The sequence below is a fragment of the Rhineura floridana genome, chromosome 1 (genome assembly GCF_030035675.1).
Source record: "Rhineura floridana isolate rRhiFlo1 chromosome 1, rRhiFlo1.hap2, whole genome shotgun sequence".
NCBI lineage: Eukaryota > Metazoa > Chordata > Lepidosauria > Squamata > Rhineuridae > Rhineura > Rhineura floridana.
This window is the reverse complement of record NC_084480.1, coordinates 203,493,962-203,517,544: the sequence shown is the minus strand read 5'-3', so window position 1 is coordinate 203,517,544 and position 23,583 is coordinate 203,493,962. Positions and strand designations below refer to the sequence as shown.

The following is a 23,583-nucleotide window of genomic DNA, read 5'->3' as shown; positions in this document are numbered from 1 at the left end:
GGTAGTTTAGACAAAGAGACTATAAATGTTACTTCTTCTTTTAATCTCTGATGCATGTTAAATGTTAAATTAGATGCTTTTAAAAACTGTTAAGTCACTTTGAGACAAAACTGTTTGTAGTAAGTGACAAATAGATATCATTAATAGTAATAATAATAAGGTCATTCAGTGAGCTTCATGACAGAGTGGGGATTTGAATCCTGGTCTCTCAGATCCTAGTCCAACACTCTAACCACTATACCACACCACACACTGCTTGTCTTGCTTTACTTGTCCTTCTGCTTTGCCTTGCACACTTCTACTCACATTCTGCTTTGAAGCTACATACTATACATAAAGCTTTATATATAAGCGTGCCATCAGGGAAGCTTAATTTTGTTGGCTTTTAGCACTTGCAGAAGCATGACCAAATAGAAGCTTAGTTTACATGTTTTTGTATGTAAATGGAAGCTGCCAGTCCATGCAAGCTTTTCGGGATACTGTCTGGGAAAATATTGATGGCACTGACTATTTAAGATGATATTTTGTGCTTCCTACTTGTGACTTAATGCAGATCAGTTATGGAATAGATCACACCAGTGGTTAATTTTTATATTAAAAAAAACATATGTTTGGACTTAAAGTCTGCCTTAACATTCTGCTCTCTTAGCTGGAAGGCTTAGCTCTTAAACCCAGGAGCAGTTTGACCAGTAGAATGGAGCCACAGCAATAGCCTCCTGACAGCAATGTTACTGCAGCTTACTGGGAGGGGGAGGAGCAAGGCGGCAGCGAGGCCAGGGCTGTACGAGTGCACCAGCAGAGTCAGTTTGGTACTTATGGTGTGCCTCTACAGCCCTGACCTCAGTACACCCTCATCCCCCTCCCGGTAACCAAGAGGCTATTGCTGCAGCTCTGTCCCACCAGGTGCTTTAATTCCAGAGATATGAAGGGTGGCTGTGATTATTTATCAATGAATGAAAAATTGTTTCCCAAATTTTCAGAAAGCCTAGTCTTTTTGTTACTGCTACACTTACACTTAAGGCATTAAAAACAGATTTTAGGGCTTATGCCTTGACTGGTGAGTCTTAACTCAGTGAAGCTTTTTAAATCAGAACCTTGATTTCCAGTGTGATGTAATGGATGCTGTTTTGGCAACAGGACTTTCTGGATGTGCTTTGGAGCCAGGATCCTTCCATTACCTTGTTGGTTCCCCCAAGAACCTAATTTTGAGCCAAGCTTGCCCACCTGCCTTTGAAATTCCAGTCGTGTATGAAGTCATCCACAGAGACTGGGTGGATGTTGGGGGAGGGGAATTCAGTATGCGTTGTGGCAATCTGAATAAGGATTTTGAAGGAATGTGCTTTTCTGTAGCTTGCGAACTAATGCTTCCTGGCCCTTATGTTTGCATGCACACATCCACAATACCCCACCCAGTACGAGTTCTTTCACTCCTCATATTTTCCACCTATTGTGTAGGAAGGGACTAACTCCAGGACGGGGCTCTTCAAGTTCAGAGTGCTGCTGCCCATTACTTCTTGTTCCCGTCTCTTCTTCCAGTGGCTATTTCAGACAGTGCCACTTACAATAAGGCTGGCTTCTCGCAATGTCTAGGTCATTCCCACCTTCATCTCCCTACATTTCAGCTTGGCCTCCTTCACATATAGAGTCATTTCAGCGCCAAAGTACTTGTTTGGGAGAAGCAACTCGGGCATGCCTACTTGGATAGTCCAAGCCCCTCAGCATGAATATGCCTTAGGATGTAAGACTTCCCACTGGAGGAGGGGCATGGAATCCCATGGAAAACTTTCCATCGTAACTAGCCTCCTTTTTTTTATGAGGCAAACTCAGAATAGTAGTAGCCAATTGTCTCTTTGGTTTTTTGTTTCTTGAAGTGGGGAAAATTTCACTGCGTTCAGTTCAAAGAGTGAAGAAAGATATCCCACATGTGTCATTCTGCTGCATCCTTTGCTACCAGGAATGTGAATGCAAACCAGCTAATGGTTCACAAGCCAACCATAGCTCCCAGACTTAGAGAGCCATTGAGGGAGAGGGAGGTATTCAAATGTGTTTGCATTGACAAGATGATATTGTGTTTATTGCAGCTTCGTCCTTGATAGTGCCACTACTAAGTCCCACATTTCTCTTCCTGCGGCTGCTGAGCATATTTCTTTCTTTGACGTCAACATACCTTCTGCTTAGTACAGGGTAATTCTATCTATCTCTACTTTATAAATAAAATTTCAGTATATTTTGTGTTTTTCTCTAGGCTAAGCAATTTTAAGTCATATACTTTTATTTCATCAGGTTCTTCTAATTCTATCATTGCATTTAACCAACAAGACACAAAGTTCCAGGTGTTTGTGTGTGCCTGTTTTTAAATCTCAGTGTTGGCATATGGTAGAGTAAACATCTAGCCAATAATTTGTATGAAGCTCCTAAACATTTTTGTGCACTTGATTGCATTGATTCATGAGAACGCACATGGTAGTAAAAAACAAAAATGACAGTTGTGGTTACAGAAATACAGTAGAAAACATGAAAGCCAAAAGAGGGCGGTTAAATGATTGGAATAGGGGAGGCAAATAAAAACAAATGCATGAATCATTCCATTTTCACTTGTTATGATTTCCTAGAATATTTTCTAGGGCTGTAGATAAACAATGATTCAGTTCTAAATTTGGTTTGGAATTCCCCACCCCCCTTTTTCCTCACTGATGCCTTCTAAAACGTTGGCTCTTTATATTGCTAAAGTATCTTTGGTTTTTTGCAGGACATTTTTACCAAAATAAGTAAATAAATCCAAATGTAAAAAGGTTTCCCCTGGTATTTCAGGTTTAATCATAGAGTCATGAGGAATGGCACACTGTGCATTTATATTTTTAACAAAACTGCCCTTTCTCTGGGTGGTATTCAACTAAGCCCTATTCAGAGTAGACCGGCTGAAATTAATGAATCTAAGCTAGTCATGTCTGTTACCTTCAATGGGCCTACTCTAAGTAGGACTAGTACTGAATACCATCCTTTGTTATGATATTTTCACACTGCAGTCCTCAAAAAGAGCTACTCGAGGAATAATATGTGTATTTTCTGTATATATTCATGTTCTGTTCACTATAATGGTGGCCCCCTATGGTGGAAAAGGAAGTAGTCTTTTCTTTTTTAAATGGCAACAGCAATTTTGAGTTTTTCAAAATTTGAAAAGCACCTCATAACTAGGGTTTCTGGGAACAACCAAATGTGGCCACTCCAGTTCTCTCCCCCCCCCCAAAAAAAATAATTTTGCCTTATCCATGAAATATAGCTCAAACAAACTAGCCAATTTGGAAGTAACGAATCAGCAAAGAAATAGTCCTTGTCAGTTTAGTAGAACCCTACATGAAAGTAACAATTTTAAATTAAGAAAGAATTGTCAAATAAGTGCAACATGTATTTTAACTGTTTGGCCTTTTCTGTGTTAAAACAATATGCAAGTGAAATGAAATATATTCACTTGAATATGGAGACTGCATCTTTAGTGTGACCAACAGTTGCAGAACAAGTTGCCAACACACATGCACACACCTGGAATGGTAATGTGCATTATGTGAGGATGGTGGTGGAGACCTGAAGCCAATGCCTTGATTTCTTTCCCCTTTTTGTCAATAATGTATGTTGATGTAGATATGAAGCACTCTTCCTACTGGCATTGGCTATGCTAATGTTTGTGTGGATAAATATGGAACAAGAAGCAATACAACGTTATGGAGTTTCACTTAAGCCAAAGGTAACACTTCATTGTAATTACATTTTACTGTGGGTATATGTTCCTTAGCCATTTAGTTACTGGGCACTGACTTTGGTTAGAGTTTGCTGCTTCTGGTGTGTGGGTGTTGTCTAGGTATTTTTTGGCAGGTGCACATGCTAAATAAATAAAGAGTACAGCTTTCCTTTCCCTCCAGCAGGGGCGGCCAAAAAGAGGCATGAACCAAGGAGCAATGATGTAGAATCAGAAGCTTCAGCTGCCAGCTCCACTAGGCAGATGCAACTGATACCTGGAAATACCCAAATACTACCACATTTTAAAAATGGATGGATCAAATTGGGAAAGGCCCAGTGGTTTTAAACCCACTTATTAATTGTGGCCACCAAACATTCAGGTTGGCTGCAGGGGTGAAGATGGGACAGACAGATCCCATAGAAGTCAGTGTAGCTCACTGGTGCCAAGTCCCTAGTAGTTACACTGAGGAAGTAGAGCAGTGTGGTAAACCTTTAGCCCTCCAGAAGTTCCTGAACTCCAACTCTCATCAGCCCCAGCCAGCATGGCCAATGGCCAGAGATGATGGTAGGACTTGTACAGTAACATCTGGAGGGCCAAAGGTTCCCCACACCTGAACTAACGTCTAAGAGAATGACAGAAACCAAATCATGCTTGCTGTCTCTGGAGTCAGCTCAATTTGCAGGGTGGGGAACCTTTTTGGCTTCACTGGCCAAACCCTTATCAGAATCAGCCTCACCGGCCAAATTTGAGAGGTGAGCAAGGCCACCCACCTGCTAGCCACAGGATGTCATTAAGAGGTCACATGACTGATGGGGTTGTCCCACCCACCTGTCAAAATTCCTTGTGCAGGATTCCAAAGCACCTGACAGCCAGCTGACTGGTGGGAACTGCAGTACAAGGGGTTTTGCTAGTCCTATGCTCAGGGGTTAAATTCTGCACAGGGAAGAAGCTTCTTTCTTGTGCGTAAGGAAGGTGGGTGGGAAGGAAGAAGTGTGCATTTTACAAGCTTCCTTTGGCTGTGCATACCTGTTCCCCGAGCAGAATGTAACCCCCCCCATTTGACAGCTGACAGATGAGGGTTCTATTGGCTGCAGTAAGGAACAGGTGTCTGTAGCCAGTGCAGAATTAAACCCTGCCATTCTGCCCATCATAAGTAATGTCAGCTGATTGACAGATGGGTGTGGTTTGGAGAAAATGGCCTCACAGGCCAAACTGGACCACCTAGCGGGCCAAGATTGGTCCGTGGCCCAGAGGTTCCCCATCCCTTCCCTAGAGTAACCTAGTGTGTCCCATTATGGTAGCAATGGAAATAAGAAGTTATTAGTTGCTCTACTGTAATCCAGGTAAATCAACATTGCACCAGAGGGAAACAAGTCAACCTGCAGTGGTGATATGGCACCACAGTTCCTTCCCTCCATAGCTCATGAGGGGATGCTGCTTTAGTGGCAAAATCAACTTTTCAGAATTAAGAAAATATGTTTCCTTTCAGTACATCTGGAAAAGAAATAAGACAGCAAACGGAAAGGTCAGGGAGTAATTTCCTTACCTAAGGCAGCAGAAGTATTTCCACTTGATCATCCTACTTGAACAATAACTTTCTGGAGAGAGTCATTAAAGTATAATAAAACGGTTGGAGAAGAAGCTTTCATCGCAATAGAGGCTGGCCTCTCTGAAGGAATAACTCTTTAACTACTCATTTGCTCGCTGGAAAAAATACCTTTAATATCAATGCGATGGCAACTGACATTGCAGCTCTGATTTCTCTTCTACTGTCTTCACAGCTTGCTGCTCTCAGCTTTTCGTACACTGCTGATCTAACACAGTTTCGACAACTCCATGTGGATGATATCAGAAGATCTTTTTTCTATATATCCTTTTGCTTCCTTGAGCGAAGGCCTGGTTGAAAGAACTTCAGCTGGGGCATGGAAGCTCAAATTATATTAGAATGGGTTGACCTTTGGAGGAAGATGATGTATTATTTTAAGAATCAGTATTGATTTCTAAGGATGGGCTTAACTTGGAATTTCTGGAGGGTTATTATTACAAACGAGTGCTTGTCAATAGACAGACAGTGTATATGTATAGTGAAGGTTTATATAGTAATACTGTTGTTACTACATCGAACCTATGTATTGTGTCCATTTAAAAAATAAAAAACAATTTCCAGAAGCTTTGTAGTGAAGCTTCCCTGTTAGGACTTGTGAGTTGGCCTATTGTTAACCTGCTTTCCACGAGTAGCTTCATATTGAACACATTTACCATCCCAACCCTTTTATGCTGTTGGGCTTTTCTTCCCCCTCTTCTCTTTGTTGTTGTTGTTATGTGCCTTCAAGTCGATTATGACTTATGGCGATCCTATGAATCAGTGACCTCCAATAGCATCTGTTACAAACCACTCTGTTCAGATCTTGTAAGTTCAGGTCTGTGGCTTCCTTTATGGAATCAATCCATCTCTTGTTTGGCCTTCCTCTTTTTCTACTCCCTTCTGTTTTCCCCAGCATTATTGTCTTTTCTAGTGAATCATGTCTTCTCATGATGTGTCCAAAGTATGATAACCTCATTTTGATCATTTTAGCTTCTAGTGACAGTTCTGGTTTCATTTGTTCTAACACCCAATTATTTGTATTTTTCACAGTCCATGGTATGTGCAAAGCTGTCCTCCAACAGCACATTGCAAATTCATTGATTTTTCTCTTACCTTCTTTTTTCACTGTCCAACTTTCACATCCATACATAGAGATTGGGAATACCATGGTCTGAATGATCCTGACTTTATTGTTCAGTGACACATCTTTGCATTTGAGGACCTTTTCTAGTTCTCTCATAGCTGCCCTCCCAAGTCCTAGCCTTCTTCTGATTTCTTGACTATTGTCTCCATTTTGGTTAATGACTGTGCCAAGGTATTGATAATCCTTAACAAGGTCAATGTCCTCGTTGTCAACTTTAAAGTTACATAAATCTTCTGTTGTCATTACTGTAGTATTCTTGACGTTCAGCTGTAGTCCTGCTTTTGTGCTTTCCTCTTTAACTTTCATCAGCATTCATTTCAAATCATTACTGGTTTCTGTTAGTAGTATGGTATCGTCTGCATATCTTAAATTATTGATATTTCTCGCTTCAGTTTTCACACCTCTTTCATCTTGGTCTAATCCCACTTTCCATATATGTTCTGCGTATAGATTAAACAAATAAGGTGATAAAATACACCCCTGTCTCACACCCTTTCCAATTGGGAACCAATCGGTTTCTCCATATTCTGTCCTTACAGTAGCCTCTTGTCCAGAGTATAGGTTGCACATCAGGACAATCAGATGCAGTGGCACTCCCATTTCTTTTAAAGCATTCCATAATTTTTCATGATCTACACAATCAAAGGCTTTGCTGTAATCTATAAAGCACAGGGTGTTTGCGATATGATCTCTGGTGCCTCTTCCCTTTCTAAATGCAGCTTGGACATCTGACATTTCTCACTCCATATATGGTAAGAGCCTTTCTTGTAGAATCTTGAGCATTACGTTACTTGCATGGGATATTAAGGTGATAGTTCGATAATTACTTCATTACCTGGAATCCCCTTTCTTCGGAATTGGGATGTATATTGACGTTGTTTTCTTTTCCATATTTGTTGACAAAATTTGGAGCAGCTTCTGCTACCGATTATATAACCAATTTGATTCCTATATTGACCATTTGGTGATGCCCACGTGTACAGTCGTCTTTTTGGTTGCTAAAAAAATGTGTTGGCAAGAAATAATTTATTGACATCACAGAATTCAATAACCCTTTCTCCTGCCTCATTTCTATCTCCTAAGCCCCATTTCCCCATAATTTCTAGTTCTTCTCTGTTCCCTACTTTTGCATCCCAGTCCCCCATGATTATCAGCACATCTTGTTTTGGTGTGTGATCAGTTTCTTCCTGTACTTCTGCATAAAATCTTTTATTTATTTATATTTCCATTTATAGACCACTTACTATCTGAAAGATCTCAAAGCGGTTTGCAATAGAATACACAAGGTACAATTAAAACATATCAAATTAATTTACAAAATACATGAACAATGTCCATATACATAAACACAGCATAGAAGCCAGAGTAGGCCACAAGGGACCCAAGTGCAAAAGATTCAAACACTGGAATTCCTTGCATGGACCTTAGAAAGAATGTATTTGCAGCTGATACTCTGAGCTCTGATAAACCAGGCAGGTGTTGGAGTTTTAGCACCCATCGACAGCGCTAATGTGATCTGGGAAAATGGAGTCCAAAAACTGTCTGCTTCCTGGGCTTCCGTGGTGAGATGTCTTGGTTCCTCCATCCAGGGTGTGGCGGGCACGGTCACACTCTAGTTGCCCCAATGCACCACCCTTTCCAGTTGTCTTCTGTGAAATTATGACTCTTGTCTCCGTTGCCCTCTTGCTACAACAAAATGGCTCGTGCCTTCTCTTGATGTCCTGAGTGACCAAAGCCACCACTGCTCAGGGAGCAGTTGCTGGGGGGAGGGGAAAAGGCAGAAAGGTGTTGCTGGATAGAGCTATGTGGGTCACATGGCCTGCTCTGCACGCTCTAAGGTAATCTGCTGCCCTCAGGAGGACACAGTCCTGTCACTAGTGTTGACATCCAGTTCCTCTTCTGCATATGCCGTTGGAGCATAGACGGATGATGGTTATGTAAATAGGTTTCCTGTTAAATCTTATTGATATAACTTGCTCAGACCTTGCGTTATACCTCTTCTCTTACATATGATAAAAAATGTTGCTGTAAATCTCAGCAGAAGGAATCTCGCCAGATGTAGTGTTGGGCCATTAAGTTACTAAATTTTAAAAATACGATAAATACTACTGAGAAGTATATGCCTTGGATTTATTTGTGGTGATGCTTTCCTGACACTGTAGAAAGCTACATTAATATTACAGGAGGTGAAAGGTGGGAACAATTTCAAAAGCTTTGCAGGGTGGTTAATACTTGCCCATGTGTATACACGCAGCTAAAGTGAGGCTTGGGATTTGGGAGATAAAGGCCCTTCTGACTCTTATGTCCTTTATTCTGCCTTGGTGCAGAAAGTCTACAGGCAGATTTTTTCCCCATTACCTTATTATTCAGAAGTGAGGCTAATGAGGCTTTGTGGGGCCTGCTGTCACCCTATTAAAATTGCATGTAGTAGATCCCTTTGTCTTGCTGTTCCTATTGAACAGTGGAAATTGATCAATCAAAACAGTTATGCTTTAAAAACATTTCAGTTGGGCAGCTGCCGTTAGTTCACTTGACATGCTAACAACCATGTGGCTCTAACACAATGTGAGGATAAAAAAGGGAATGAGCTCATGTTGATATATTATATTAGCTATGGGGTACTGGCTGCGTCTTCTTGAGAGATGAACTGCCAAAAATATTTAATTCAATTAATTGTGATTGGGACAATGGCATCTATTTGGATGTATAATCAAACATTGTTTTAAGAGCCTGTGCAAACATTACTCCTCTCACCTCCCATGCGCAACAAGCTTGGTGTACCTTGGAGATTTTTACCTTCACTTATGCCTCTGATATAAAGTTGTACTCAAGCTATCTTGTTCTGCTAGTGTGTGAAAGAAGTGTGACAGTTTGCTCAGTAAGGAGCATGTTGCATTTTCCTTAGCCCTATGCAGGTTTTCTTCATAGTGACAGCTTTTTTTGGTACTGGAAACATAGCTTCTGTTAATAGGTAAGTATTGTTAATTATATCCAGAAAAGTCACAATCCTTCCACTTTTTCAACTGAATTCTCTCTAGGTGAAATTTTTTCTTCTAATTGCATCATTTATTTTATTTTGCATAGGCTGCTATTCTCACCATTTTGAATAATTCTGTTTCTGCTAGTTGTGGGGTGAGGCAAAGGTCTGCTGGTTACTGAAATCCCTCCTCTGGCTTTTGAGATTTCAGCAGGCGTTCCCCACTACCACCATCTATACATGAAGGATATCTTAGCAAGAGCTACATATAATGTACATTATAGAATTTAAACAACATTCCCTCTGATGGGCAATGTTGTCACCCCCCAAATTTTCCCATCAAATGGCTGGTTATTTGAAATCCTCCCCTGTAAAATGGAAGCGCATATGCCTCCAGAACAGCACTCTTGTTACTTTTTATTTTACTTCAGTCTCTTTCCATGCTCACTGAGCATGCACTGCACATGTGTTTCCATGTCCTTGCAGGTTATGGGGGAAGGGGGTTGCTCTCTTTTCTGAATAAATATAGAACGTGTGTTATTGAAACTGTGTGCGCGCACACACACTCAACTAAACTTTATGCAGTGTGCCCAGAAGTGAGACAGAAGGCTTGTGATCTCTTCCCCTTATCCTATCTATAGTCCAGGCGTGGGGCACCTGTGACCCTTCAGCCAGCATAGCCAATGGTCAAGAATTATGGGACTTGTAGTCCAGCAGCATCATTCTTGTTAATTGGCTGTGCTAACTGGAGTCCAGCATCATGTGGAGGACCACAAGTTCCGAACTTGTGCTTCAGTCAGACTTTAGTCAGGGCTCTATCTCAATAGCACCTTGAATTGGGCGCAGTAAGATATTGGTACCTAGTGCAGCTTCTTCAGATCCAGTGTTGATTGATTCCAGCAGGCTGAACCGCTTAGTACACTGGCAGCTGTATTCTGCACCTGCTAAAGCTTCAAGGTCTGCCTGGCATACAGGTGTGTTACCATAATTCAACTGAAAGGTCACCAGAACGACGTTATCTCATGAGATATCCTTAGTAAAATGGCAACAGAAAGTAGGTGCACATGTAGCAACAGATCACTAAGAGCAGCAGGATATGTGTGTCAACTCTAGCGTCTTGCAGCAGATTGCGTACAAAAAAACCTGAGCACATCCAAACACTGACCTGTTATGAAAGCAAACAGAAGTTGAGAAGTATTTTATAAAGCAAATGTTTATAAAACAAAAGGTGCTGTGAAAATACAAGTTTATAGTCATAAGTAGGAGCCAAGAACTGTTGCTTGTAATGTAAAGAAAACCAAAAAACTGACATCAACTAGAAGCAATGTGAACCAACAGACAATGTGTCTTGCAAGGTTGTTACATAATGTAACATTTTTTATAGTAGAAAAAAATTATCCTGTTTCCTTGTAGAAAATATGACTTGCAAAAATACATAATATTTGTTTTGGTATCATCCTGGGTTTCTAGCTTTGATCCAACTTCAGTCTATTGCTTCTTGACGGTGTTCAGCCCTTTCCTGATGGGAGCCTTGCTGTTGTGGAAGGTTTGTAACTGCAACTTTAGGGAATGCTGTTATCACGTTGACTCATTAACATACAATATGCCGTTTGTGCAGGTACATCTATGTGTTCTTGTAATAATTCTCAAATACAAAACACTGCATGCTTAATTTGGTCACGTCTTAACACATATTATTTAGCCGGATATTTTGGCTATTTTAAGGTGGGTTTTTTATTACAACTTTTAGTGAGCTATAAGGCAAATGAAGTAAAACAGGTACTATTGAAATAAGTAGAATTCTATATGAAATTATTGTGCTGCTGCTGCTGCTCCTTGTTGCAATAAATTAAATTTTCCCTGAGGTGGCCCTCTTTCTCTCCCCTCAATACAGCACATCAGGGACAGCACATCATCACTCCCAGGGGCTTCTGTGGTCCCATTTGAATGTCTGCATGCTAGTCATGGAAGCAGTCAGCCTTTCTAGCAGTTATGGAGCAGCAGTTACCTATGAAAAAGACTTTATACTGTAAATGCAATCATTGGACCACTTTGTAAACCTGTAATTAATAGGATCAGTCTGTCAATTTTAGTGCTGTTTAAAAAGAAGCAAGAAACAGAATGAACTGAACATGGCAGGCATTGGAAATGATTGATCCATTCTTTCTTGCTCTGGAATACAGCATTTTAAACTCTGTAGTAGAGGGACAGCATTGTGGAACAAGTAATAGAGGGCTACGAGATTACCCACCATCACCAAGCATGTTGTAAGCCACACCTCCAGACCCAATGAGATAATAGCACCATGTCAACTCAGACCTCAAATGATTATGCTACAGCAGCCTTCACCAATCTGGTGCCCTCCAAAACATCTGGAGGGCCCACCTTGGCACAGGCTGTGCTATACTTGCACTGGAAACTCCAAACATCACTACAAACCATCTGAGACAACACTTGAAAGAAAAATAGAAATACAACAAATTGATAGAAGCTCTATCTGGATTCTTAAGAATAAACAAGTGAGCAAACTATTAGTTCCAGAGAAAATGACTTAGAAAGTGGAAGCACCTAGTGGTTTTCAAACTGTTCCAGAGAATTGTCATATTGGAAGCTACAAGGTTTCCTCAATGAGAAGAGCAGTAAAGGCAAACAAAATGCTGGAAAGATGGTTTGTTCACCACTAGCAATCTTTCTTGGCAGTACACAGCCAAGAACTTGCCCCAGAAATTCCTCAGCAGGCAAATCTATATGGGACGTTTTCCTCAAAGGTAGACAAATTTGAAAAGCCCTGGCAAAAGACACTCTTTCCAAAAAATATACCACAGTATTCGAATTGATAAAAAGAAACAAGGATTATTAATACATGTAATTGTATTGCACAGAACCTACGTTGCCATGATTGAAGGTAAAATGCCTCTTAACTAGATAAAATGTTTGTGTACAGGATGATAAATTTTGTAAAGCCAATTTTGGGGTATGTTTGGCTGTCTCTTTGAATACTGGCGATGTTAATTTGGGGTTCTTTTTTGTTTTCTAAGAGATTGCAATTAGTTTAATGTAATTCTGTGTTCTCCACAGATTGCCATCCCTTTTGTTCTTGTGTCATGTGCTTTTGAAGCTGTTCAAGTCACAACCCAGCTATCATCAAAAAGGTACAATAAATGCTTTTACTGAAGCAGCAGTTGCATTGGGGTTCATTATGGAATACAACTTAAATTGTTTACAGCTACTTCTTTCTCTGCACTGAATACAACTCTTCTTCATTCACTGAATTGAAGCCTTATAAAAGTCTCTGACTATAATTTTTTTAATTGCTTTTAAAAACTGGTAGTGGCTCATGTTCCTATTGGCATCTATTTTCCCTGCAGGGGTGGCCCTGCCATTAGACAGAGTGAGGCAACTGCCTCAGCCAGTTGATTTGGAGTTTCATGAAAGGGAAGCAAATTGTTTGTTCAATTTATTATTATTGTAATGTTACTAGGGAAGAGAAGATGAAGTGTTGGAGATTTTCTGCCTCATGTGCCAAAATAACTTGACTGGCCTTTGGGCCCTGTGCATTTGGTTCTTCACCTTAGGTTGGAAAATGTCTTGGGCCACTCCTGATCCCATTGATGCTGTATTGTGGATATTACTTTAAGACCTGTACTGAGCTATATATGTGATATTTGCTGCAGTCCAATCAAAGCATCTTAGTACCATCATTAGTATTGCCTATACAGCTTGATGTTCTCTGTTTTCTGTATGCTGCAACTGAGCATATCTCTAACATATGTGAAGGAAAGGCTGAAGTTAGAATAGTTTCAAGTTTAATGAAGGTTTTTGCTGCTGTTGCTGCTAATGATATTGAATGTGATGTGAAATGTAAACAATGACATTTTTATGGGTGATTTTCAGCTGTCCTATTAGTTGATGGGTATATATATCCATAGCTAGTATAGCACAGTGTGGAGGAGAGCCTGGCTGGGAGTCCAGAGTCTGTGAGTTCAAATCCCCGCTCATGTCTCCTGAGTGTAAAGGGCCAGCTAAAGATCACCCCTACAGTGAGTAGCTCAGGGGTTACTTGCCCTGCCACCTGTGCAGCCGTGGGCAAGCTGCGTAGTCCCAAGGAGCCCAGTTGCCCTCCAGCTTGCAGTTGCAGACAAGGAAGGGGCTGGCTCGTGCAGCTGTGGCAAACTGAGTAGGCCCTAGCCAGCTGGGGAGGACTAGCCTCAGAGGGAGGCAATGGTAAACCCTCTCTGAATACCATGAAAATCCTATTCATAGGGTCACCATAAGTCAGGATCGACTTGAAGGCAGTCCATTTCCATTTTTCTCCCTCTGTGGGATCACTGTGGAATGTTTTGCCACTTATTTCAAATAAGTGATGGTATTCAGCTGTGCATCTGCTTTGCAAAGTCAAATAAGCTTGTAAACTAAACTGTAGGAACTGGATTTGTCAAATTCTAATGCTCTTGTAAGGTATAATTAATTTACTAAGCTGATGCTGAGTAATGTGACCAGATTCTGGTTTTTCTTAGAGGGGGATGATTTGTTAGAAGTCACTGTGATCATTTTTCTCAGTGCTATGGCATAGCACATTTTAATGAAATTTTACACTGTAGCTGATAGTGCTCTTTTAATTATAATTCTTTGCAATTACATTATTATTACAGTTAATGGCCCATCTCCCTGCTACTGGGTCAGCTGTTTGCAGTATTATTTCAGTACAAGACCCTGGCAAAACCAGTCATTAGCAATTTAGAATGTGGCCTAATATTTCAGTCACTTAATGAAAAGATAAAGCTAATGTAGAGGTCTTTAGCTGTATTTCACTTCACTTGTTCATAGTCCATTTCATTCCCTGAAATGTGCTTTTCCAAACACAAATGATGTTGGATACCAACGACTTGGGTAACTAGTTTCTTGTGCCTCGGGGCTAAATGGAAATCAACACTCAGCCATTCATGAACTAGGTGGAAGGTGTCTTTATCAGTTACCTGCTACATCACACTGGATTCCTGTGTTCATTTCCTGCATCACCGACTTAATACAGCCACTACCATTCACCCATAATTCCTACTTGGAATTATAAGGTGTGACTCCCAGGCAAGCTCAAGGTCTGGAACCACATTTTCTTAGAAATAAACCTATAGCTGCAACAATAAAATAAAACAAAACATCTTCACTTGTAGCTTATACCCATTCTATTGCTTGGCATATAGCAGCATGCAGGCAGTGTTTTTTTGCCCAAAGTAACTGATTTGATACTGGCCTCAAAGATCAGCATCTTAAGAGAAAAGTAACTTTCTCTTGTGTAACACAAGCTTCTAATCCTTCAAGCTGTGGAGATCATCTTCAGAGTCTGTGTGGTGAGTGGTTAGACCAGCTTTTGCCAACCAGATACCCTCCAGCTCTTTTGTACCACAACCCCTTTCTGTTCCAGCCACCACAGCCATAACAACTGGAAGGCACCTGGTTGGCAAAAGCTGAGTTAGAGTGCTGGAAAAGGATTGGAGAGACCCAAGTTCTTAACCCACAGGATGGTTTTTGTGAGAGTAAAATGGACCAGGGGGTGAGAGAGAGAACCATTTACACTGCCTTGAGCTCCCTGGAGGAAAGGTAGGATATTACTGAAACAGATCAATCTTGAGAAGTGTGAGAGCAACTGTGACATGTTGAAAAGACTGAGGAGGTGTTTAGCAGGGCTTCCAATCTTGGGTACCATCTCAGTGCTCTGGAAAATTCTTCTTTGCCCCATGATTAGCAGATGTAGAATGAATAATGTATTAATTGTTATGGTTTTTTTTTTTAAATTAACTTCTTGTATCCTAAGTATTATTTTACATTTCTGAAAGCCACTTTGACAGGGCTGTGTCCTAATAGACAGCTTAGAAATACTGTTGGATAAATAAAATAACAAATACTTTCACATAATTTGTTCTATAACTGACTGTAGGAAAGCTGGCTTCATTTTTATAATTTTAAATGGTCATGAAATACAGCTTCCCTCAATACAGAATTTTGATTCTCCCCACCCACCCATCTCTGTTAGTTAGCACAGTGTATACACAGCCCTGGTAACCGAAGACACATAATTCTAAGAAAATAGATCAAAGGAGAACTGCACTATACCTCTGCAACACTTTTTGTCATATTCTTGGAATGCTATGAAGCTTTGTTGTTGCACTGTTGAACTGTGAATTATGGTCTTCCTCTGACACACTCTCTCTTTCTTTTCCCCCCAGGCTTTTCCTCATTGTTCTTGTGATTTCAGACATTATGGCTTTGGTAAGTTACTGTTGGATATTCTGTACAAATAAGATCAAAACCCAGAGAGCTCTGCTAATTCAATCAAGAGAAATCTTCAAAGTTTCTGGAACTAGGGCAGGGAGTTGAATTAAAACCCTGCATAAATTGCAGATAGAAATCCCTCTCCCACCCCCACCCCACTATTAACAATGCTTTGTACATCATCTAATGAATGCATCAGAAGAGACATCATCTTTATTACTTCAGTTCTTTCACAGAGCTATTTTTAAGTTAGCACTGCTAGGTTTTCATATATTTTGTACTGAATGTTCAAGTCCGTGAGTGAAAAGGGAATGGCAGATGCACCTGGGTGCCCAGTTTAATTTTTCATCCTTTTCTTCCCTGCCTTGAGAACAAAAGAAAAATATGCCATGGTCTACCTTCATTTTTCAAAAGAGTTGCCTGAATTATCAAACAAGATGGGACACTTAGATGCAAACACAGAGGGATAAAGGATGCTCTTTGTGTATACAGTGGGTATGGAGGAGGAGAGTATTTCAGCATCTACCCTGTAAATTCAGGATTAGAATTTGTTAAAATCAAAATGGCCCTTTAAAAAAGAAGAATGTCATGCAAATTTCCCCCAAGCCTTTTTTTCCATTGCTTGTAGCTTATTTTACACTTTGTGACATGGCTTGAAGGGATGTGTCTTCAAAGCATTAGGTGGAAAGGCTTATATTCTTTTGTTATCTCATTTCTTGTATCTCTTATTCCTCTCTGAGGACTTACTGGAAGTGACAATACCTTCTGCTTTTGTTTTGTCACATCATGGGGTTGCTGCCATAAAAGAAATTTATCTACAGGCTAGACATCAGAGACTGTCATAATTTTAATTGCAGATTAGCCAACAAATGTAATTTTTTTTAAAGTTTGTGGTTCCAGTCTGGGTTCCAATCTGAGTAGCCTGCTCTTTCAGTCATAATAAATAAATTGCCAAAATTGCATGGCAATTATTTGTTCTGAATCAGTTCAGGTGATCCCATGTATAAGGCATTTACGAGCCACAGACTACATATTGCTAAAGTTAAGGTAATTATTCCTTCATATATTGCCAATTCAGAACATGATATTTATTGTATTACTGTTTTATGAAGACAGTGATGAAAATGATAATTTGCAGTTAGATAACCATTCTGCAGCCCAGAGGCCTGGCTCAGTGTTGAGAATTGCTTCACTTAATGGTTAACATTGTCTTCTCTTGGAATGTGCTGTATATAATTATACTGGTAAGATATATAAATGCTTTAATGTTTTGTTTTCATGGTGTCTTTTAGTGCTCTGCTATATTTTATATTGTAAATTTCCTCAACTGGAAAGACATTAAAAACTTTTTTCCAGCCATTGATGGAGTCTTTCTCTACAGCCTGGCAAACTGAGCAGTCCTTGCTTCTTCCCCTAGTCAGTATTTCTATTTATGGCTGAGAAGTAGCTCTTCTATCATATTCAGGAGATGAGGGAAATCACACTGTGGTTGCTAGATACCCACTCTGTGTGTATGCACAACTTTTGTAACTCCATTAGTGTGCATAGAGTCTTACAGTATTGGTGGTGTTTAGGCTGGTCATAGGGAACTGAAGCTGAGGAAGAATGGCTTGCCAAAGACTAGCCGGTGAGCCAAAGAGGATGTTACAAGGGAAGCGCAACTGCCATTGAGACCAGCAACCCCATGTCTCCCAAGTAACTGTTTAGTAAAAGGTGCATTACGCATTCCCACACCTGCAAGCTGCAGCCAATGATGTGGGCTAGGGAAGCTGTGTATGATCGTGTTGTAGGCTGTTTTTTACTTGCCATTGCTAGGAAGATGCAGGAAGGAGACGCAGGACTGCTGTTGTCAGCAACAGCCATACACCTGTTGTAACATCTACTTTGGCTCAGAGAGTTCACAACACAGCAGGAATTTGAACCTAGCTTGTTCCTGTTCAAGTCCACTTCCTTAATGACTTGTATCCTGACCTGTTTGTTGTTTAGTTAAACATTCTGTGATGGGCCAGGTCGTCTTTTACTTCAAGACTTAAATGCCCTAAATGAACAGACTGAAACATTGATTTGAGCCTTGTGATTCTCATTGTGTAATGTTTATTTACTGAACAACATTGTGTTCTTGGTTTCCCCCCCTTCTTCCCCTTAGCACTTCTTCTTTCTGGTTAAAGATTATGGAAGCTGGCTGGATATTGGAACAAGGTACAAGGCATTGGTTGTCTCCCCCCTTTTTTCCTCTGTAGCTGTAATGCTGTCCCTAAAAGATTTGTGGCACACGAGCCCAAAGGTTTAGCTGAGTGTATTTCTTACCCTCCTCTTTAGTTAAATGCTGTCTGCTAGTGACCTACCATGTCACTTCCTTGTCTGTAAATGGTAGGGATGGAATCCCCTTGTTTAAATTCTGTTTTTAAGTGTGGCCCCCTGGTGCTCATTAACGATCAGATTCCTTTTTCCTCTGATGTCTTTTCATTTTTCTGATCTCCTTTATTGTTTGTGCTTTGCAAAGAATTATCGATTTTTTTATTTGCTATTTACTCCCCACACCTGCCAGCAGGAGCCAATAAATGGGGAAGTGTTCAGCATGATGTCTTCGTGGCACATGTAAGAGTGTTGTTGTACATCATGGAAGGCAAAGAGGAAAACTCAGTGTAGGGTTTCTCATGTTCACTGTTTTATTAAATTTGTATTTCTCCCTTCCTACCAAAGAAGCCCAGGGCGGCAAACAGTAAAAAGTTAAAACGGTACAAGTTAAAACAGTACTACTTTAAATCAAATACGAACATATTTAAAACAATTACAAACGACATAAAATCAATTAAAAAGATTTAGAACAGCTACAAACATTTAAAACCAATCACCTACCCTGACAGTTATTGATTTCACAGTTGCCATGGCCAAATCTCTCAGTCAGCAGATGTCTGGGTAAAAAGGAATGTTTTTAAATCTCTCCTGAAAATCAGTGATGAGTGAGACAGGCACACCTCACCAGGGAGAGCATTCCACAAACAAGGAACCACCACCAAGAAGACCCTGTGACAGGGCACTGCCAACTGGGCAGCAGCCAGCGATGGCACCACCAAAGGTTTCTCTGCTGATTGTAGGGCCTGAGATCGTTGATTTTGGGGCAGTAGCTCCTTTAGGTACTTGGGTCCCAAGCTATTTAAGGCTTTCTATGCTAGTACTATCAACCTGAATTGTTCCCGGGAGCTCATCGGCAGTCAGTACAGAACTTTTAGGTCCGCTGACACATGGTCCCATTGGATTGTCCTACTTACCAACCTAACAGTCTCATTCTACGCTAGCTACAGCCTCAGACTATCTTCAAGGACAACCCCATGTAGAGCATATTACAGTAGTCCAAGCAGGAGATCAATAGAACATGGATAACTGAGGTTAGACTATCCAGGAATCGCTGTAGCTGGTAAACCAGCCTAAGCTGGACATAAGCTCTCCTAGTCACAGAAGCCACTTGAGATTCCAGTGACAAGCTGGAATCCAGGAGTACCCCCAGACTATAAACCTTTTCCTTTGGGGGGAGTGCAACCTCTTCCAGGACAGGTCATACATATAATTCCCATACTTGGGAACCACTCACCCACCCACAGCATCTTTGTCGTATCAGGATTCAGTCTCAGTTAATTAGCCCCCATTCAGCCCTTCACTGCTTCCAGACACCAGTACAACACCTTCACAGCCTCTCCTGATTCAAATGGAATGGAGTGACAGAGCTGCAGGTCATCAGCATACTGAGGGCACCATGCTCAAATCTCCCGATGATAGCGCCCAACAGTTTCATATAAATGTTAAATAGCATAGGAGATTAAATGTAAGACCACCACAGCTCAGAAGCCATGAGGCTGAGCAACAATCTAGTACTACTTTCTGGTGACGATCCTGCAGGTAGGAACGGAACCACTGTAATAGAGTGCTTCTAACTCCCATCCTTCTAAATCGTTCCAGAATGTCACCATGGTGTCAAAAGCTCCTGATAGAAGACATCAGTCTGGGTAACCAAGGCTGTTTCAGTGCCAAAACCAGGTCTGAAGCTAGATTGAAATGGGTCTAGATAATTTGCTTCCACCAGGCACACCTGTAGATCGCTGGTAGTTCTGTCCTAGATCTCTTTCCTAGATGCTGTCTTCCCAGCTGATCTTAATTCATTTTGTTAGAGCTACAACCTGTACTTGTACTCAACAGGTCACAATGTTAAAAACACTTGCTAATTGACAATTGCATTCTGTGTAGATTCATAGATATATAGACAATTGAGCATGAGGTCAAAATTTGCATCTACCACTCATAAAAAACATGTTCTTAATGGACAAATAAGGTCCACAACTGAGTTGATGTTGATCATGCAGAGTGTCAGTTTGTTCCATCCAGGATCTGGCAACTAAAAAAACAGACTAAAGAGAATTTATAAGACCAGGGTGGAAATCCTCAACATAGACTTTTTTAAGTGTCAAGTCTTGTCTCATGGGAACTGGAAAAAACAGAAAGTGATGTAATGATAATAATACTGCCTGTTTCGTAAGCAGTGGCATCCCACACATCACCTTCTACCCCCTTTTAAATGAGTGAAGCTTCCCTAGGTCCTTTTCACACTTCGGAGGGTGGAAGAAAAAGCAGGCCGGGAAACTGTCCCATGGGAGCGGGCACATATACACCCACATATGTTAATGGGAGGAACTGCAACAGCATGCTGAGCAGAGATGTTCTACTATCACCACCTCCAATATGACTGGGTTTCACCCAGATATCTCCAGACAGCACATTAGTAGCGAATGTGTTGCCCTTCATAATTGTTTGACTCCAACTCCTATCAGCCCTAGCCAGCCATGCTAGTGGTGAGGGTTGATGGAAAGTGTAGTCCAGTAACATCTGGAAGATACTCATTGGCTTACCCCTACAGTAGGCAATGATGGCTGTGAGATAGCTTAAATTTAAACCATGAAAATGGTTTCACAAAATTACAATTCACAGATTTGAAGCAATTTGGGAAGGCTTCTATACAGTGCCAACTTGCAGGGAAGACATGGCTTTGCCAAGCTGCTTCAGATTCCTGTCATTGGTTATGAAATGGACAAAGGTGTGGTGGCAATGTGCAAAAGGAATCACACTTAGAGTAAAGCAAGTCCATATACCAAAGGTCTTTGCACCTTGTAGGCAAGGGGTGGGGAAGCCTGTGGCCCTCCAGCTGTTGTTAGACTACAACACCCATCATTCCTGACCACTGGAGATGCTGGCTGGGTTTGATGGGAGGTGGACTCCAACAACACCATTTTGAGGGCCACAGGTTAGCCACCCCTGTTATGGATGGATGTGTGTGTGTGTGTGTTTCCAAGTCTTCTCATGCATCCATTCAGTGTCTTCCTATCTCATATCCAAGTCTTTCCAGCAAGTTCTATCCCACTGATTTATATACATTATTACTGACCTTCAGCGAAGATGAAGTTGTATATTGGATGTTATTGTAACTGTGAACTCTGTCAGATGTACAACATGAAAGAACATTAAACCTTGCTAAGCTGTTACAACTAGATACTACCTTTTTGTTCAGGAAACACGGCTTTTTGTTTCCCTTTAAAATTACAGTGCTGCTCCTGCATGAAAACTAATTTTCCAAGCAAAACTGCCTGCAGGCATTTCAATACTGGTTGCTGATAGCCTCAGGTATATTGGCAGGCTGCCATTATGTGATAACAAATGGAGTAGGAATTGTTTTTAATTGCATTCTATTTGTAGCATGATTTCTTTCCTTCCATGGCATTTTTGCTGAACATTCTTTTGCATAGCTAAATCTAGAGCAGCATATAAGAGTGGAATGAATACAACAAAGAGCCTATGACTCCGTCGCTCCATTTCTTTCCAAATGCCTTGGGATTGGTCCACACATGCTGTGTCCATCCATTAATGACTGCAGCATCAAGTGTTGAATCCCATGAGTGAATGAGCCATCACAGATTAAACACTGCAGACAGAATGTTCATATCTGCTCACATCTCTGCCAATGCAATGCTTGTCACTAGAATCACTTCATGCATTTAGCCATAGATCATCATCAAACAATGTAGACGTGCAAAACAGCTCTTTTTGCTGTGGGGAAACTTGTTTCTCCAGGACATTGGGTTGTGCATTGATAATTATTTGGATTAATGTATTTTGTGTTTTGTTCTTCCATCTCCTGAAGCCATTGCCTCTTACCCACCCAGTGCAGTGTTTCTAGTAGCCACTCCTCTGTAATTTTACTCCAATGGCTTCTAATCCGTATTTATGTATAAACTGTATATCCTGCCCTTCATTACAAACAATCCTGGTGCAGGTAGCAACAGTTCAGAATACAAAGAAAGCTAGAGAAGACATAGCAATTTGGAATACCATAAAGGTTAGAGAAAATACATCCCATTAAAATGGGAAAACTATACAGTGTGCCTTCCCATCTGTCCTAGCACAGGCCCAATAAAAATAATCCTTAAAATGTCTGGGGAAAGATAAATGTCTTTGGCCAGTGCCAAAAGATGGAAAATGTGGGTGCCAGCCAAGCCTCAAAGGGAACAGTATTCTAAAGCAGGTGTTCTAGTGTCAAGAAGACCTTCTGGCAGATCAGCTCCTCTCACCTCATGCAAAAATTGAATAACCAAGAGGACCTCCCCAGCTGATCTCAAAGTCCAGATAGAGGAAAAGGTGCTCCTTCAGGATATTTGGGTCCCAAGCCATGTAGGGCTTAATACTTCAAAACTAACCCCTTGAATTGAGCTTAGTGATGATCAGGCAGCCAGTGCAAATCTTTAACTACAGTCCCAGGCAGAAAGGCCTATTAATAGCAATTTTGCAGGAGCCACACTCTCTAAACTATCTTCAAGGGTAGCCCCACATAGATTGAGTTACAGTAATCCAAATGGGACATTACTAAAGCATGGATAATCATGGCCAGGCTATCCCTGTCCAGGAACAACCAAAGCTGGAAAAATGCCACAGAGAGGCCACTTGGGCTTCAAGTGACAGGATGGAAACTAGGACTGTTTCCAGACTACAGATCTGATCTTTAAGGGACTGCAATCCCATTCAGAACAGGCTACCTTCCAATTTCCTGGACCTGGGAAACCACCAAGCCACAGCATTCATTTTCAGTTCATTGACCCTCATCTAACCCATTGCCGTCTCCACACACTGATCAAGCCACCTACACAGTGCTGCCTGACAGCACAGAGAAATAGAGATGAGTGTCATTCATATATTGATAAGACCTTTCACCAAATCTTCAAATGTCTGTTCCCAACAGATTCAGATTGATGTTAAAAGGTTTGGGAGATAGAACTGAACCTTGTGGGACTCTTTAGCATAACTGGCCAGGAGCCAAACAAGTGCCCTCTCCTGTCTCACTGCCAGTCTCTGAAAAACTGGCCCTGTAAGTAGGAGCGGAGCCACTGAAACATTATACATCCTGATGATTTCTCAGCAGCTTTTCATACCAAGGAGAACCAACAGGGTTGCACCCAGCCTGTCTTTCTCCCAGTACAGATAATCAATTAGGGCAACCAAAGCTCTGCTAAAATCAGGTCTGAATCTGGACTGAAATGGGTCAAGATAATTGGTTTCCACCGAGCACACTTGAAGTTGTTAACACGTTGTCACACACCTTTCCCCAAAAGTGGATATTTGTGGCTGGGCGGTAGTTATAACAATATCTGGGTCCAGGAAAATCCTCTTAAAGAGATCTATCATGTCATGTTTAATCTTTTTTCTTCTTACTTTTAAAGATTTGAATAGTCTGGCCCTATGTACTTGTTATTTTGAGTTTGTATGCTAGAGCTTGCTCTTTGCTTGTCTCGCTCTTTTCTTCTTACTGAGCCTTACCTGCCTTCTCTGTTCCC

General features: G+C 41.0%; 1 protein-coding gene across 11 annotated transcripts in view; it reads left to right on the top strand.

The window, feature by feature from the left end:
• The window catches only part of PIGN (phosphatidylinositol glycan anchor biosynthesis class N), a 123,458-nt gene that overhangs the window by 75,021 nt on the left and 24,854 nt on the right, over window positions 1–23,583 (top strand). For 9 of the 11 annotated variants that reach the window (XM_061590228.1, XM_061590237.1, XM_061590254.1 and 6 more), the window contains 8 exons: window positions 2,082–2,184; window positions 3,640–3,742; window positions 5,518–5,604; window positions 9,381–9,436; window positions 10,913–10,988; window positions 12,521–12,594; window positions 15,667–15,709; window positions 17,859–17,911. In XM_061590228.1, the coding sequence (XP_061446212.1) occupies window positions 2,082–2,184; window positions 3,640–3,742; window positions 5,518–5,604; window positions 9,381–9,436; window positions 10,913–10,988; window positions 12,521–12,594; window positions 15,667–15,709; window positions 17,859–17,911 (595 nt within the window). Of the gene's footprint in view, window positions 1–2,081; window positions 2,185–3,639; window positions 3,743–5,517; window positions 5,605–9,380; window positions 9,437–10,912; window positions 10,989–12,520; window positions 12,595–15,666; window positions 15,710–17,858; window positions 17,912–19,669; window positions 21,217–23,583 lie in introns of those variants that run through there. The other 2 variants (XM_061590221.1, XM_061590246.1) reach the window with 2 other exon arrangements.